The 15,703-nt window shown below is 52.2% G+C and overlaps 2 protein-coding genes across 3 annotated transcripts in view; one reads left to right on the forward strand and one right to left on the reverse strand.

Moving 5' to 3' along the window:
• TBCE (tubulin folding cofactor E) overlaps positions 1 to 12,291 on the forward strand; it is a 58,638-nt gene extending 46,347 nt beyond the window's left edge. Inside the window, exons 6-17 of one of the 2 annotated variants that reach the window (XM_006920731.3) lie at positions 1,807 to 1,906; positions 3,031 to 3,133; positions 4,206 to 4,282; positions 5,083 to 5,178; positions 5,694 to 5,758; positions 5,846 to 5,910; positions 6,256 to 6,405; positions 6,921 to 7,074; positions 8,177 to 8,245; positions 8,777 to 8,836; positions 11,758 to 11,849; positions 12,018 to 12,291. In XM_006920731.3, coding sequence (XP_006920793.1) covers positions 1,807 to 1,906; positions 3,031 to 3,133; positions 4,206 to 4,282; positions 5,083 to 5,178; positions 5,694 to 5,758; positions 5,846 to 5,910; positions 6,256 to 6,405; positions 6,921 to 7,074; positions 8,177 to 8,245; positions 8,777 to 8,836; positions 11,758 to 11,849; positions 12,018 to 12,110 — 1,124 coding nt within the window. In that variant the 3' untranslated portion in view covers positions 12,111 to 12,291. Of the gene's footprint in view, positions 1 to 1,806; positions 1,907 to 3,030; positions 3,134 to 4,205; positions 4,283 to 5,082; positions 5,179 to 5,693; positions 5,759 to 5,845; positions 5,911 to 6,255; positions 6,406 to 6,882; positions 7,075 to 8,176; positions 8,246 to 8,776; positions 8,837 to 11,757; positions 11,850 to 12,017 lie in introns of those variants that run through there. The other variant, XR_003042810.1, reaches the window with a different exon arrangement.
• The window catches only part of B3GALNT2 (beta-1,3-N-acetylgalactosaminyltransferase 2), a 58,382-nt gene continuing 53,761 nt past the window's right edge, over positions 11,083 to 15,703 (reverse strand). Inside the window, exons 12-13 of the mRNA XM_025039063.1 lie at positions 15,156 to 15,212; positions 11,083 to 13,497 (exon numbers count right to left, since the gene is read on the reverse strand). Coding sequence (XP_024894831.1) covers positions 13,363 to 13,497; positions 15,156 to 15,212 — 192 coding nt within the window. The 3' untranslated portion in view covers positions 11,083 to 13,362. The remainder of the gene's footprint in view (positions 13,498 to 15,155; positions 15,213 to 15,703) is intronic.

The following is a 15,703-nucleotide window of genomic DNA, read 5'->3' on the forward strand; positions in this document are numbered from 1 at the left end:
CTCGCGTGCGGCGGCTGCGCGGGGAAGCCGCGCTCTCCGTCTCCTCTGTGCTCGAAGACTCGGTCGCATCCCGGGTCTAGGAAAGGGGACCTCGGCTTGAGGCCGGCGTGGGCGTAAACCCACACTCTTCCCCGGGTTTCCCTCCGTGAAAAGGAAGATGACAGCACCTTGCAGAGCATCGTGCTGGTGCTGGTGCTGGTGCTGGTGCTCGTCCTCGTCCTCATCATCGTCGTCATCCCGTCGTGGCCCGCCCCCGCTCGCCGGCCTGGTCCCCCCAGTCCCCTCTGCTGAACGCTGGGAGCCTGGTGACCTGTTTACCCTTCCCGCTCACTGTGACTCCGCCTGACCCTCTACCCAGACCTCTCCCCCTCCACACCCGTCTCTCCAGCTGTGCGTTTGACACCCAGGCGCCTAAACGGTCATCTCAGATTTAACACATTTGGGACCTTAAGACCCTGAGAACCTGCTCCATCCTCTGGTCCTTGCGTCTTGCAAACGGCAGCTCCCGTGGCCCAGACCAGAAACCTCGCCATGATTCTTGACTTTTCCCTTCTCCCACGTCTCGCAGACCCGTGGGCGGCCAGGCAGTTCCACTGTCTGATTGGGGTCCAGACCCGGCATCCCCTCCGGTGCCCCTGCTGAGCCCAGGGGCCTCCTGACGCGTCTGCTCTGTCTGCTCCCTGCGGGCTGCTGCTGCCTGTTGCGTCGGCACCGCAGCAAGGCGACCTCTGCGGGACCAGGTCAGAGCACAGCACGGTCCTCCCATTCGGGCAGAGACCACCGCGGCCTGAAGTAGCCCGCGAGCCCTTTTGCGATCGGGCCTGGCCGCTGCGCTTTTGGGACCTCATCCCAGCACCCTGCCCCTCGGCCCCAGGAACAGCAGAGCTTGCTGTCCCTGTCATGGGCCAGCCTTCTCACCTCAGGGCCGCCTCTCATATCGTTCCCTCTGCCCGGACGCTGTGCTCCAGGATGGCAGCCCCTCACTTCCCTTAGTTCTCCGCTCAGAGCACCCTGGGACAGAAAGCGGCCTTCCCACCGCCTCTCCTGCGCCCCCCGCTCGCTGCTCTGAGCACAGGTCTGGATCTGGCGGCCGTGGGTGCTGGGGGGTGCTCATCGATTAGCCCCCCACCCCCACTGAGACTTGTGTACTGCCACGCTCCGCGCGCCCGGCAGCCACTTGCGGAATAGACGAGTCATTCCCAGACAGCGGTGCGCGCTCTGGCTGGCGCGGTCCTTGTCCAGGCTTCCTGTCCTCGCGCTCTGCCTGGGGGCTCCGCTGAGCTGTGCCCCTCCAGGATGGCCCTGCCACGGCCCTACCAGTTACACATCTCTGAGTCCCTGTTCCAGCGCCAGTGGGTGCCACGCCAACTGCACCAGTCTACGGGAGACCCAGGTCACTCAGCACTGTCCACATTTGTGCAGGCTCACTGCTGTCTCTCCTGCAGATGCCACCATGGTGTGGGGGTTCCTGTGGTGCAGAGGGTCCGGGCGCACTGTCGGAAGGCACGCGGGCCTGCGGTGAGGCCACCGCTGCTGGCAGTGCCCGGGCAGTGCCTGCTGGGAGGGCCAGCTCTGGTTGTCTTTTTGCTGGATAAGGCGAGACAGTTGGTTCTCATTCCTTTGAATTGAGGTGTCTGTCTCAAAGTGAACTTTAGTTAATGAATAGCTGGATGATTTCAAAAGGTAAAAGTAATATGTACAGAAGAGAAGGCGTCACTGAAAAAGATCCCGGGCTCCAGAATTGAGAGGTGATTCGTTTGTCTTTCGTGAATTTTTCTGTTACTGTTTCTTAACACGTGCTTTTAGATATCAGAAATTTGGATTTGTCAAAAAACCTGCTGTCGTTATGGGACGACGTCACAGATATCGCTGATCAGCTCGGACACCTAGAGGTCCTTAATCTCAGGTAGGAACTCGGGCGCCTGATCGTCACGTGACCTAAAACTCCTGCGCTCTCCTCGCCCGTCCTGGCACCTGCGTGGGAATGAGGTGGGCGGGACGGCTCAGTCAGATTTATCTAAGCTTAATTTATTCTTTCACGTTCTTTGATTAACATACTTGTTCAAATGGTCACATGAGGTGATTCATTAATGGGGAACGTGTTTTACTTTTGATTGAGTGGAGCGTGGAGTAGGTCGACCTCCTGAACTGAGTGAGAGGCGATGCTTCTGGAGCCTGACTGTAAAATCGGAAGATGGCCCAGCGGGGGGTGGTGGTGGTTAAGAGTAAGAGAGATGATGTTAGAAGCGCTTGTTCATTCTGAAGCTTCTAGCATTCAACTGCGTTAGGGATGAGTAATTTCATTGGAATCCTCTGTAATTCAGGTCTGATTAGGATTTTTTGCTAATCTACATATTTTACTAATTTTCCAGGCCTTCTCAAATATTTGATTAGTTTTAATCTCAGAACCTAACTTTCCAAGAGCTTTCAAACTTGAGCCAGTTTTACGGACACAGGTGAGCTGTACCTGGCTCAGGCAGGTTCCGCGTAGCAGGTAGTCAGGCCTTAGTTAGCTGTGCTCCCACAGAGAGCAAAGGCTGTAATTTGATCCAGTGTCCCCTCTTGGGTGGGGGGTGGGAAAGCTACTCATGTCTGTTAACGGCATCTTCTTTCAAAGTGACAGTGAGGACTGAGTACTTTCTGAGATTAGGATCTCGAAAGAGGACGGAAGGGGCAGTGTGATCTCGTCCGTCCTGGCAGCCAGAGGCCGAACCCTGTTTGGACCGTTTGGAGAAGCAGAATTCTGACCCAGGGCCTGGCACATGCGTGAGACTCTAGCGTGAGGTTCAGCGTCGCTGTGTGCGGAGCACACGGTGAGCCGGGCGCCACCGTCACGATGCCCGAGCCTCCCGTTTCGGGAGACGCGCGGCCCCCGCGGCTGCCCGGGCCGTGCCAGAGCCCGCAGCGTCGCGTACGGTGAACGTTTAGGACGGGCGGTCCGGCTCACTGCGTGATACGACTGCGTTTTAAGGGTGGAACGAACCGAACTGTCCCGCGCGGCAGTCAGCGCCCTGCACCTTCTCTCTACAGTGAGAATAAGCTGCGATTCTCGCGGGGCCCAGCGTCGCCAGCCGGGACGTTTTCTGCACTCAAGGTTTTAGTCCTTAGCCGGACGGGAATAACCTGGGCTGAGGTAATCACGTTTCTTCGCTTTATTACTCAAAAATAAGCAATTTTAAATTCTTGGTTTAATAGGGAACCGAAGCACGGCTGCGGCCTCATTTTGATCATCGTTTTATCTTATTATCCAAATAACGCGATTCTTTACAGTGCCCTCGGGAGGGGGGCGCGGGCCCACGGCTGACGCAGACTTTCTCCGGGGCCCCTCGGCGCTCCACGCGGCTGCCCATGGGGCCTTCGGCAAATGCCTTTTCCCACGAGTTCTTGGGGCAGAGGACAGCAGCAGGAAGGTGCACATCCTTATCCTGTTTGACATTCGGCTTCTAGAATCTCTGTTCCTGTGTGCAGCTGGGGGGACACGTGGCTCCTGGGCCCGGCAGCGCTGGGAGCGTCTGTCTGGTACCGCTGTTTTCTGTCGGGTTAACCGACTTCACACACGCAGGATATCCGCGTTCAAACACACGCAGAGAAGGGCACCCCCACCGAGCTGTTCACCTGTGAGGTGGTGTTGCCACAGGTGAACTGTGCCCTGCACGTGGCCACAGAAGTTAAGTTCCCTTAGCTCCTTTCCGAGGGCTCCTTCCTGTCTGGGGTCAGATTTAGCATCAGAACAGGAAGGACACATAGACATGCCGGTGGCGGAGATGGCAGCAGAGGTGAGATGAGAAAGTTTGGGAATGGCTACTGAGAAATTTTGGCTGCTGAGTGTCTTCTTTCCAAACCCAGACCGAGAATCGAGGAGCCGTGTTTAACAGCCCCTTCCCTTGCTAGCGCATCATGTCAGATGACAAGGACGTGCTGTGTCAGCCTCGCCGGGCCACTGTGCAGGGGCCTCGGTCACTTCCGGGTCCACCTGCATGCCGCGTGGGGTCACCGCTGAAAGTCACACCCCAGGTCATTACAGTGCGGGCTGCAGTGTCAGCCTCCGGCCCCCCAGTGCTCCGGGCCTGAAACGGTCTGTGGGGAAAAGTCCGGAAGCTGCTTTGCTTCTAAACAGTGACAGAGCAGAACGCACGTGGCGGTCCCGGCAGCACACGCGGGGTGACAGCGGCACAGGCCGCGCCCTGACCCGCGCCTCCCCCCAGGTGCTCCGCTGTGCCACCGGCTGGCCGGTCCTCGAGGAGCTGTACCTCGCGGCGAACAACATCACCATTTTGGAAAGGTAACGAGGGTTTGTATCAGTCACCTGTCACCATGTGGTCACTCTGAATAGTCTCAATCACAGCTGTTAACTTTTAGAAGGATTTGCAAATAAGAATTAGGAAAATGTTTATTCGTCGCCTTCACAAAGCAGAGTGTCAACGAGAACTTCACCTATCGAGGGAACACCGTGAGGGTGGAAGCCCTGCGGTCAGTGTTTCTGAAAACATGACGTTTACTAGTTTTACACAGAGGTTTAACTTCTGTGTCTGAATGGAAATTCCGTAGTATTTGCTCTAAGGACTCAATAACGTACTTGTAGTTAGCACTGTCTGTTTAGGTCGATGCACCAAAGTAAAAAAGCATCTTAAGTAATTAAGTATGTTGTTCTCATCTTCCTCTTTTATTGATACCATTAAATTACTGTATAAAATAAATGTGGGCAGATTTTCAACAAACCCTCAAAGGATTCAAGCTGAGATTTTACTGTACAGAATAATTTTCGTTTATTATGCAGGCAAAGGCAGGGGTTTAAAAATTAAACTTTATTCTGAGACCGTTTTAGATTCACACGTAATCACACCTGTCACCCAGTATACCCCAGCGGTAACATCCTGCAGAGCCATGGTCCGGTGTCACCCGTGATACTGATCCGCCCCGCAGACAGTTTCCATCACAAGGGTCCCTGGCCTTGCCCTTTCAAAGTCACGTCCACTCGCCGCCCTCCACCAACCTCTCCTTAACATCAATTGCAGGGCTTTAAGGCTGTATCTTTGAAAACGAGATTAAATTCACGTTGAAAATTTTTTATTTTCCTTGCAGGCCAAATGACGTTCTACAGACGGTCAAGTTATTAGACCTTTCCTCTAACCAGTCAATTGATGAAAATCAGCTGTTTCTAATAGCGTATCTACCCAGGTAATTTGCTCCTAAAATGCCTAGTACGGGTGCCGAGTAAATTTGCAGCGCGTGGGTCATGTGCCGTGTGCGCTTTCTCAGTGGAAATACAGGGACGAAGATGGAATTCTCGGCTCGGGCCACTCCCTGTGGGGAATTTTTATTCTAATTCATGTAGAGTTTACTTGTGAACCACGTACAGTGCAGCTGCGTCTGCACTAGGTGACTGCACTGTGGATGGTATGGCCTTGGGCTGATGTCCAAGTCTTCATTCATTAAGCTTTGCAAAGTGGGACCGTGTCTCTTTCCTCTTCGAGACCCACTTAGCACCCGGTGCGGCCGTAGGCACCCGGGACTGTTAGGTGACGGTGGAATCATGGGACCCCTCTGCATGCCCGAAACTGGGCTTCGTGGCTTCTAAGCCTTTTACCTGGGGTGAAAGCCCGGGGTGTAGGAAGAAGTCAGATCGCGTCTGGCCGACAGTCTGCAGCATTCCGTACTGTTCTGTGAAGTCAAACTGATGTTTGTGATTTCAGGTTAGAACAGCTAATCCTCAGTGACGTGGGGATTTCTTCTCTCCACTTTCCAGACACTGGAATTGGTGTGTATGACACTGCATCCCTCTCCCGCCCCCCTACTCAGCCGTTCCTTTCCCTTCTACTACATAACTTAATCCTTCTCTTCCTAGGGTGCAAATCGTCAATGTTTACTTCCTTGCAATACCTCGTGGTCAACGACAACCAGATATCGCGGGTAAGGCTCCTTCAGGAGGCGCGTCCTGCGCTGTCCCCAAGTTCCACGGTCATGGCAGAGCCTGTACGTTCCTTCTATTAGAAATGTTTTAAATTGAGAGAGAAATGCTTCCTCAGAGTGGAACTCCTCATATAAACCTCCCAAAACGTTCAGAAGTTAGTTGAACTCACACTTAAGCAGACTTAGACTAAAGGTGCTCTTCCTGGTGGCTGCTCGGTGCCTGATGAGCGCCCGTGCCTTGGACCGGAACGAGCCACTTCGCTTTTCAGTTGCTAGTTAAAAGTAGCCTGAAAAGTTCGCCCGACACCTGTGCCCGGTCACCGATCTCCCCCCGTTGGGTTTCAGTGGTCGTTCATCAACGAGCTGGATAAGCTGGAGAGTCTGCAGGCGCTGTCCTGCCTCAGGAACCCCCTGACCGCGGGGAGCAGGGCCGAGACCACGCGGCAGTTCATCATCGCCAAAATCGGGCAGCTGGAGATGCTCAACAAGTGCCAGGTGAGCGCTGGCCCCTGGCCTGGGTGCTTCCCAGACTGGAAAACAAACTGTCAGCGGAAGCAGCGTATCCGAGTCCTGTGAAGGGGCAGGTGTAGTTTTCTTCCAGATGATAGAACAGCGCATGTGTCTTAGTAACGGGCTTTGTCCCGGCCCCTCAGGAGGCGCGTGGCGCTTGGTTCGCAGAGAAACCTGCGTTTCGCTGGCCAGTGTGCCGTCACGCAGGTCCTACCCCATTTCCTGGGGGGCACAGGCAGAAAGATAGGACCAGGGCTCGGCGAGGCCGCTCGTCCCCAGCGCCTTGCCAGCGCTTCGGGGCTGCTGGTGGGAGGAGGTGGTCCCTCGGCTGGCCTCCCGTGGGTGGCCACAGGCACCTGGCGGGGTCTGGAAACAGCTCGTGGGCAGATGCGGTCACGAAGAGAAGTGTCAAACTGAAACGTCTTTTTCAATAAACTCCTGAATTGTGTCGGCGCTGAGAAGGACACGTGCGCCCGGCCTTGTCTGTTCCGCACCGACAGATCCTTCCCGAGGAGAGGCGAGGGGCCGAGCTGGATTACCGCAAGGCCTTCGGGCCCGAGTGGCGGAAGGCGGGTGGGCACCAGGACCCAGACCGGAACCGGCCCAGTGGAGAATTCCGCGCCGCGCACCCCAGATACCAGTTGCTCTGCCTCAGTACGTAGGTCCCGTGCCCGCGGCCCGCGCGCCTCTTTTCGTTGCTGGGGTGTCAGGAGGGCCTCGGGGTGTCGCTGCTCTCCCCAGGGCTTTTTCACAGGCACTTTCCTGGGGCTGCTTGCAAGTGGGGAGCAGAGAGTTAACCGGTTGTCCAGAGAGAGGAAGAATCAGCATCTCCGGGAGTGTGGGGAGGGGGGCGCCCCCGTCTCTGGCGACCCGGACGTGACCTCTGGGGTTTTAAAAATTAAGAGCAAGTGAAGGTGGCAGCCGGGCACTGGGGTTTCCCCAGCTCCCCGGGTAATGCTAACGTCGCGCAGGCTGGAGGTGCGTGATGTTCGCGCAGGGGGCTCCCCACATGCCAGCCGAGCCCTCAGGCGTGGAGGCTGCGACTTCCTTAATATAAAATTTCCTAACGTGAGCAGCTCACTGCACAACCGCTTCAGCTGGAGGGCCATTTTTGAGGGGGAAAGGCTTCCTGTGGGAGTTGCTTTCAGATTCCTCCCCCGCAGCCCAATTCCCTGGCCACTGGAGGTGAGTTCCCAGTCACTTGTGGGGCAGGGGGTAAGCAGAGAGGCCCTGGCGGTGTGGCGCGGGCCTCCACCACCAAGGATGCCAGGAGGCAGGCACAGTCGGGGTGCTCACAAATCCTGTCCCCCGCTGGCGTCACACACAGCTTCCCGGACACCTGCCTCGTGAGGCTGTGTCCAGCTGGGCCTGGTCTGCGGCGCTGCCAGACGTGGCTGAAATGGGCCGAGGTGCCCGGGAGTTGTGTCCCAATTAGGGCCGGGTTTCTCGGGACTCGGCAAGAAAGGGAAACGTTAGCAAAGCTGAGGCTGGGGCTGAAGAGTTCAAGTGTTTGAAAGCACAGCCTCGTCTGCCAGTCTGAGTCAGGACCCTGAGGACCAGAGATGTGATACACAGTAGGGGGCCGAAGTGACCGCCATCCATCCCTCCTGAAAAGAAAAGCAAGTCACTGAGTAAGAGGAAGCAGATCCCAGGCTCACGTCCGGCCGCTGCGAGGCTGACCCTGTGGTGACACCAGTGCTCCACTGTTCCTGCGTGGTCTTGGCTTATCGTTCATGCTTTATTTCTTCTTACACAGAATACGGCGCACCGGAAGACGGGGAACTCAAGACACAACAGCCCTTTCTGCTCAAAAACCAGCTACTAAGTAAGAACCCCGGATTCAGTGACAGCTGATTTGTGATTCAGTGCGTAGGTGCAGAAACAGTGATGACCAAATAGGAATTCTTTCTCTTAAGTACCTAAATGAGTACTTCGATTAAAAAATATATATTCTCAAATATTCTCATATTGAACATTTGAGCCATTCCCATGCTTTAAATGCATTTAATAGTGTCATAAATGTGAGATTTATCTTAGCAGTGAATAGAATGTGATTTGGAAATCTGTCATTTTTGTTACACTTGAAAACCTAGCTAACATTGTCAGGAAAGAAGTACTTAAGGGAAGGCGGCAGAATGTTGGTCCAGCTATTGTCATAATTCAGTGAAGTTTTTTTCCCCCTGTGAAGTATCGTTAGAAGGAATTGTAAACGTCAATAAGATCTATTCCTTTATTAGGCTCTGAGCCAAGTTGGACTAAGCAGCTGTGTCCCTTGGCAGTCCTGATAAACGTTCATGTGTCACTGAAATCCTACTACGCTAGGTCTCAATTTGTCTTTTTTCTTTTTTCCTTCAAGCACTTAAGATAAAATGTCCTCATCAGCTTGATCAGAAAGTCATAGAGAAGCAACTGCCAGGTAAGAAGAATGCGTCTCTCTCCTGTCTTCATACCTTGAGTCGCTGGCCCAGGTCTTTGTTGGCAGGAAGTGAAACAGTTCCCTCCTGCCTGACAGTGTGTGTGGCCTTTCTAGCGCTCGTAGGTTCTCACTAGTCTTTTATATTCTAAAACACAGTCAGTCGCGCTCCTGTCATTCCCCCTGAAAGCTCAAGTCTTGCATAACTTCCCCAGCTTAGCCAGACGACATCCTTAGCCGGAGGCACGAGCGCCAATGGCCGAGCCTTCCAGCGGTGTTTCCCACGCCCGCTGCTGTGGAGAACCTGTCCTGTCGTATCCCTCACAGAACAGGAAACATGGCCTACGGACCTGAGAGTAATTATTTGGACATGTGTGACTTTTCGCATGTTCTGCTGCTCACCGGTCAGGGGGCCTGGCAGCAACAGCTCTGAGGCTGACTTGGATACACTTGAGAACTTTAGACATTTGTGCCACTGCAACTGAACTAGTTTGATTTGGAAAATACTTTTGTGTCACAAATTAGGTCAATGTAACTTACCTTAAACTTCCACTCAAAAGAAAAATTACTAAGTAGGCTGCTGTGAATTCTTGAGATTAAACTTGTTCACAGTTAAATACTAAAATATAAACAGGTTAAATTTAGAGCAGTGAGGATTTAGAGAAATAAAATGAGTATCACCCTAAATGACTCGCAAAATACTTTTCAGCACAGTAAACGCACTGATTTTTAGTTTTTATCAACTAAAACAAGCCTATCCTGGCATTGCTTGTGGAAGCTTGCTCATGGATCACCATCAGTTAGCGTCAGCTCACCTGTATTACACCATAGTACCGGTGGTTCACTTTCTATTCCTGTGATTTATGATTTTGCTGTTACATAAAGCCGAATTAAAATTCGTGGGGCCCCTTCTGTTGTTTTCAGACTTAAGCCCTGTCAGTAAAGGTGCTCGTGGAGACGGACAGTGGAGAGGACCAGGCCTCGTTAGTGAAACAGGCTCTGGGTGTCTCTGCATTTCCCCTTTTACAGTCCAGACACATGAAAGCGGTTTGTGGAAACTGCCCGAGAATGTTCTCAGGTCTGTGCCGCGGTCTCCTTTGTCAGAGCTTCCCTCGGCCGGACTCCGGCGGGATGCGTGCGTGCACGTGGTCCTGGGCTGACGGTGACAGTGTGTGCCTCACCCTCTCGTCCCCCTGCTGTCTGTCTTGACCATCCCAGTTCTTCTGCGCGTCAGTCACCTGCTAGAACAGCCCGTTCATGCTCTGACTCGTAATCTTCAGGTGGCTCTGTAGACGTGCTACGTAATTACCGCGTTAAGCTCTTCAGGGTTCTGTGATCTGTCAGCAGTCAGCCAGCGGAGTCAAAGCTCTAATTTTTATGCCACATGTGCTATCTAGGCACTAACAACTGTCCATCAAAGAGAGAAGTGATAAAATACTGAGACACTTTTCCGCTGGTCAGGTTAGCAAAAATTAAACATGCAGAGCATCAAAAATCAGTGTAAACTTTTTGTAGTCATAAAAAATTAAAATATGTATATGCAGTGACCAAGCATTCCACCTTGTGGCACTTGTAACGGTAAAAATAAGTCAATGTTTTCATGGGGAAATGGCTGACTGTCCTGATGGGACCACGTGTCACAGTGTCATGAATCATGGAAGAGGATGAAGTGGCTCTAGAGCTGTGAGGTCTAGTGTGGCTGCCACCAGTCACACGTGCAGTTTAAATGCACTACAGTGAAATAAAACCAAGTCCAGGCCCTTAGCCATACTCACATTTCCGGTGCCCAGCAGCCACCTGCAGCTGCTGTGGTGGACAGTGCAGGTCTACGTGAGATGTGTCGCTAATAAGTTGTACACCAGCATATATACGAAACCTGTACGTCCTTAAATAAACAAAAAAGCTTGGAGAAGTCTACCCGTCAAACGTACCGCTGGTCATAGGGAGGCAAAAAGATAAATTACCTACCTCTATTTTCTGAATGTTAAGATAATCACGTTACTTTGTATTAAAGATAGTAATAGTTTATGCCGTTTACCACTTCTACAGACACATTTCTTATTAGAGCTGTTTGATGAGCAAACTTTGTTTCCGGCACGGCTTAGGAACGTGTCATTTCCCACTGCCGTGCAGGAGCTGACTCGGCACTGAGAGCCAGTCCCCCTCAGTCTTCTGAAGGGACAGGAGTATCACATCCACACATAAGAGCGAATCGTGCTAATGAAAATTACACGCCTGCATTCGAGACATAAACTTAAGAAGTCCATTTTTATTCTAAAATAAAGAACATTTATTATTACAAGTTGCATAAAAACAGCTTTTCCAAAATGATTTTCGATAGAAAAATACGTTTGAATACATGTGGTATTTATAGGAACGCCACACTATTGCTGCACCTCCAGCTAAAGCTTCAAAGGAACTATTTCTCAATCAAAATAGCCAACATTACCACAGACCCATCTTTGGAAAAAAAAGTTCATAGTGTTTTCTGAACAAACCATAAAGTCACATTCCCATGCCTGGTGGCCAGTGTGTCGAGCACAGGTCAGCACAGCCGGGCTGGCCGCCTGGAGGGGACACGGCGACCCAGCTTCCCTCACTTCACAGAGGGTGAGCGCCCGCTCCGGCAGTCTTTCCGTCACGCCATCACAGATTTTAAAACTTTGAAAAGTTAATGGTTTCTGGTTTATTCGGAGGAAGTGGTGTGTGAACGCCCTGTCAGAGGACGCCTGGGTCAGGCACTGGCCCGGTCCCCAAGTGACTGTCGGTGCAGTACGTGATCGGTGCACCTTTCCCTAATCGTTTACTTGGGTCAAGTGAGACTGTGAAATGCATTTCACCTGTCATTGCAATTGTCACGTGAGCCAGTAACACAGGTAACTGTCATATCAGAGAATGGACGGTTTTTCTTTTTTCTGTGACAGACTCCATGACAGTTCAGAAAGTGAAAGGAATGCTGTCGCGTCTCCTCAGAGTTCCTGCGTCAGACCTTCTGTTGTCCTATGAAAGTCCCAAAGTAAGTTGCCCGGCAAACACAGTCACACTTCGTCCCCCACAGGATGACATGCTGTCAAACTGAGTCTATAACACTCATTCCGCACGGAGACCCGACCCCTCTGTCTGGGGGCGCCATACATTACGCTCCGTCAGATCTGTCTTAATGAGCCCCCTTTTCTACTTTCAGATGCCGGGCAGAGAGATCGAACTAGAAAGTGACCAACAGTCGTTACAGTTTTACTCTGTGGAAAATGGAGACTGTCTGTTAGTGCGATGGTAACAGCTAACTGAACCCGAGGCCACTAGGCTGCTTGTTGTGACTGGGGTTCGCCGGAAGTAAAGGATTTATTGGGACACGTTTTATAACGTGCCCTGAGGATAAAAAAGGTGGTACTTTTCATTTGGGAAGAGACCGTTTCTCACCTCGTGTATAATAGCAATAAAGGCTTTGCACCTACTAATGATTTTGGTTTTATTTCATATTTTATAGGTCATGACTGCATTTCATTACGTGGAGATTTCAATGTCAAATAGCACCTAGCTAAATCTCACAAAATCTGAGCACAGTTAATGTCTGTCACAAGGCCACTTTTAATGGAATTCTCTTGCTACTACCAGTTTAAAAAGTTACTAAAATGATTAGGTCGGTCATTTGGGAATGTCCCTTAAACGTAGGGAGGCACAGCCCCTACGCTGCATGACATACATGCTACGATCTCTCAACTGCAGGGCTTTTCCTCCACGGTCACACCTACACTGAGCATAGCGTCTATAAAAGATCAGGTGACCATCAGGCAATGACAGGACGAAAGCAAAATTCTTTTAAAGTGGCAACTACTTAAAATCCTGAGAGGTATACTTGATTTAACTTATGTTAAAAAAAAAAAAAAATGCTCGACTGACCTTCAGGATTTATGTGATGTGGCAAAAGAAAACTTGCATTAGGGCACTTAATACAAACTTCAAGACCGAGGCCCAGAACTGAGAACTACCTGGCTTCAGCTGCCCACTTCATCCAGACGTCCACAGAAATCTGACATTATTCCCAGAAATCACACACTTTGGTATGAGTGACCACTGCCCACAGATCCTCACGCAGCATTTCCGTGAGTCGTTTTTGGCCCATATTAATGATAATTACGCTATACGCAGCTATTCTGCAATCCAGCCGAAATTCCAACTCTCAGCTACTAACGATGTCTGAACAAGCCAAGTTTTACAAAAAATGACAGGTAATGAATTACTAACTAGAAATGATATATCTGGATTTACAAATATTCTTTTATAAACTATTTGGCATTTTTCAAATCATCTTCCAATATATAAATAGAGTTTGTCTTATGCTACAGTATCAGTTGATTTTTAAAAAGGAAAAACTTGTGCAAACATTAAGAGATACCACACTGGTTACAGAAGCGCCAGCCTAGACTCTCCGGAAGGACCACAGAATCGCTGCCAAACCTCGGCTGTCCTCACACGTCCACGGACTGTCGTTCGCCTACCCTGAGCTTTACACGCGGCGACTTAAACCGTCATCGGGCTGCACACTGGCACGGGTCACCGCACAGCTCCTTCAGGTCCCAGAGTGCCGTGAGCTCCCGTGCGGAGTACTGCGGAGAAGACAGCATCCCCGACGCGCACGTCTTCTCGCACAGCCACAGGCCGTCCTGGGGAGAGAGCAGGGCTGACGGGCGGGCCGTGGAGCCGCCTGAAGGGAAGCTGCGCGCTGTCGGCGTGTGCTCCGTGTGCTCCGTGTGCACCGTGTGCCCCCGCTCGCAGTGTGTGGGGCAGCAGTGCGCCGTGCGCGCGGGGTCAGCAGACGGAGCGCTACGAAGACGCGGTCTGGAAACCGCGGTGTGAGCTCCCCATCTGCTGCTGGAGAAGAGGGGGCCGCGCCGCGCTCTGAGGGCTGGGCCGAGTGCTCTGTGAATGGCCCGCGAGGCAGGCGTCACGTCATTCCCCTTACACGCGAGAAACTGGAACTAAGTGAAGTGCCCTGCCCAAGGACACAGGGCCGTGAACCCAGGTGAGCTGATGCCCAGTGGGACGGATTCCGACGGGGCCTGTCACGCTCCCGGGCGCCTCCCTCCCCGCCACACGGACTCGCTTCTGTTCCCCGCAACAGAGCAGGGTACAGACCCGGGGACCTATCGACCAACCAGAGAACACGAAATGCTGGACGCGACCCCAAACATCGGGAACGCGCGGCGGAACCGGCTGGGAAGGAAACGCCGGAGAGCAGACCGTGCTGCAGTTAGGGGCGCCCGGGGGGCCTCGCCACGGCCGGGGGACCCAGGCGCCGGCGCCTGCGGCATACTGCGCACACAGAACCGCGGGGAGGAGGCTTGTCGGCCTCAGCCCTGACCCTGGGCGGGGTGGAAAGGGGTCTCCCCTGAGCACCTGGAACCCCAGCCCACACTTAGGTGATTTGGCCGCTCTCATGTTCTGCGGAGCCCTCCAGGCCAGAAACACGTGCTCGCAGATGGAAACGCCCTGCAGGGCACGCGGATAAGACGCAAGTCCTCCCTGTAGGAGCGTTTTGCATACAGACCCCAGTGTCCAAGGGACACGGGCACAACAAAAACGTCTTTCAACACATCAGGAAAGACGCTCCGTACGTAACAGTCTGCAGAAGCCTCACACCACAGAGGCAGCTGCAGAGGCCCGATGCCAGAATGGTCAGATGCGGACTATGTTCAACGTGGACTAAATCAGACGGGACTGAACGTACAACAAAGAAACAGAACTAGCGACGCTGACCAACTGGACTGGGTTTCCGTCTGTGCCCCCGAAGTCGTGGGGCACTGCTCTGGGCCCCACGCTCCTTCTGTCCCCTGCACCTTCTATGGCCAAAGTGGAAGCGGAAAGAATCCAAAATTCAACACGGATCTTTGAGGCTTTCTTCCCAGGGCTCTCGTTCCCATTTCTGGGAGAGGCAGAGTCACTTATTTTTCTAGCTCGGTGACTGGCATATTTTAAGACATCTCACCGTGTTTTATATAATATTTTGTTTGCCTCAGTCAGAAGGGCTGAAGGGTGCCTGGACCACCACATTGCTGGAAACTTACGTCAGCTGGTTCTTTGAGACTTAAAGCTGCAAAGGAGTTCCGACCAAATATTAAAAATCCTAATTCGTTGGGGGCGGGAGAACTTCCATTCAAAATGTTTCCTGTGGTCTAAACTCAGAAAAATATTGTACGAGAGAGTCTGAATTAAATCAAGCGCAGCTGCGATGCTAAGTCTTCACTGTTCCCACCTGGGGTCCGACACGGAAACCTCGGCTCAGCTCCCCGGAACCGAGGCCAGCCCCACGGCTCTTGCTTACCTGATATCTCCTAGGTCCTATGGCTGCCATCCAAATGCCCATGCTTACATCTTCACCCTGTACGCACGAGGTTTAAATGCAACAGTTTAGCTGCTACGCCGCCTGTAAAGACAGTGCCACACCCATTCCCTTAATAAATTATCTTCCTTCCCCTTTGTTTGTAAATCTACTATGAAATCTAAACGTGTGTTAACACGGACACACAGTAAAAGCTGGTGGCTTTTAATTTGATGACCACACCCTACAGGTGACCAGCATACTCCTCGTGGACTGTGGCCTCCAGTTCCAACAGCAGGAAACACATACATGGACCTAATAACTAGGCAGAACTGCTGGCTGACACAGCCCAGAATCAGCAGAAAGCAAGCACTTTTCGTCTTCTGAATATAAATCTTTACGCCCCCTCCAGGGGCTGGTAAATATAGGTCGAAAATATAGTAAGTAGGCTCAAAAACAGGGTTAGAAGTAGAATTTAGAGCCAACTTGAGGGTCAGGAGCATATCCCTAATGTCTGAAGAGTGATTCCCGGACAGAAAGTAACACGCTCT

This window comes from Pteropus alecto, unplaced genomic scaffold (assembly GCF_000325575.1).
Source record: "Pteropus alecto unplaced genomic scaffold, ASM32557v1 scaffold189, whole genome shotgun sequence".
NCBI lineage: Eukaryota > Metazoa > Chordata > Mammalia > Chiroptera > Pteropodidae > Pteropus > Pteropus alecto.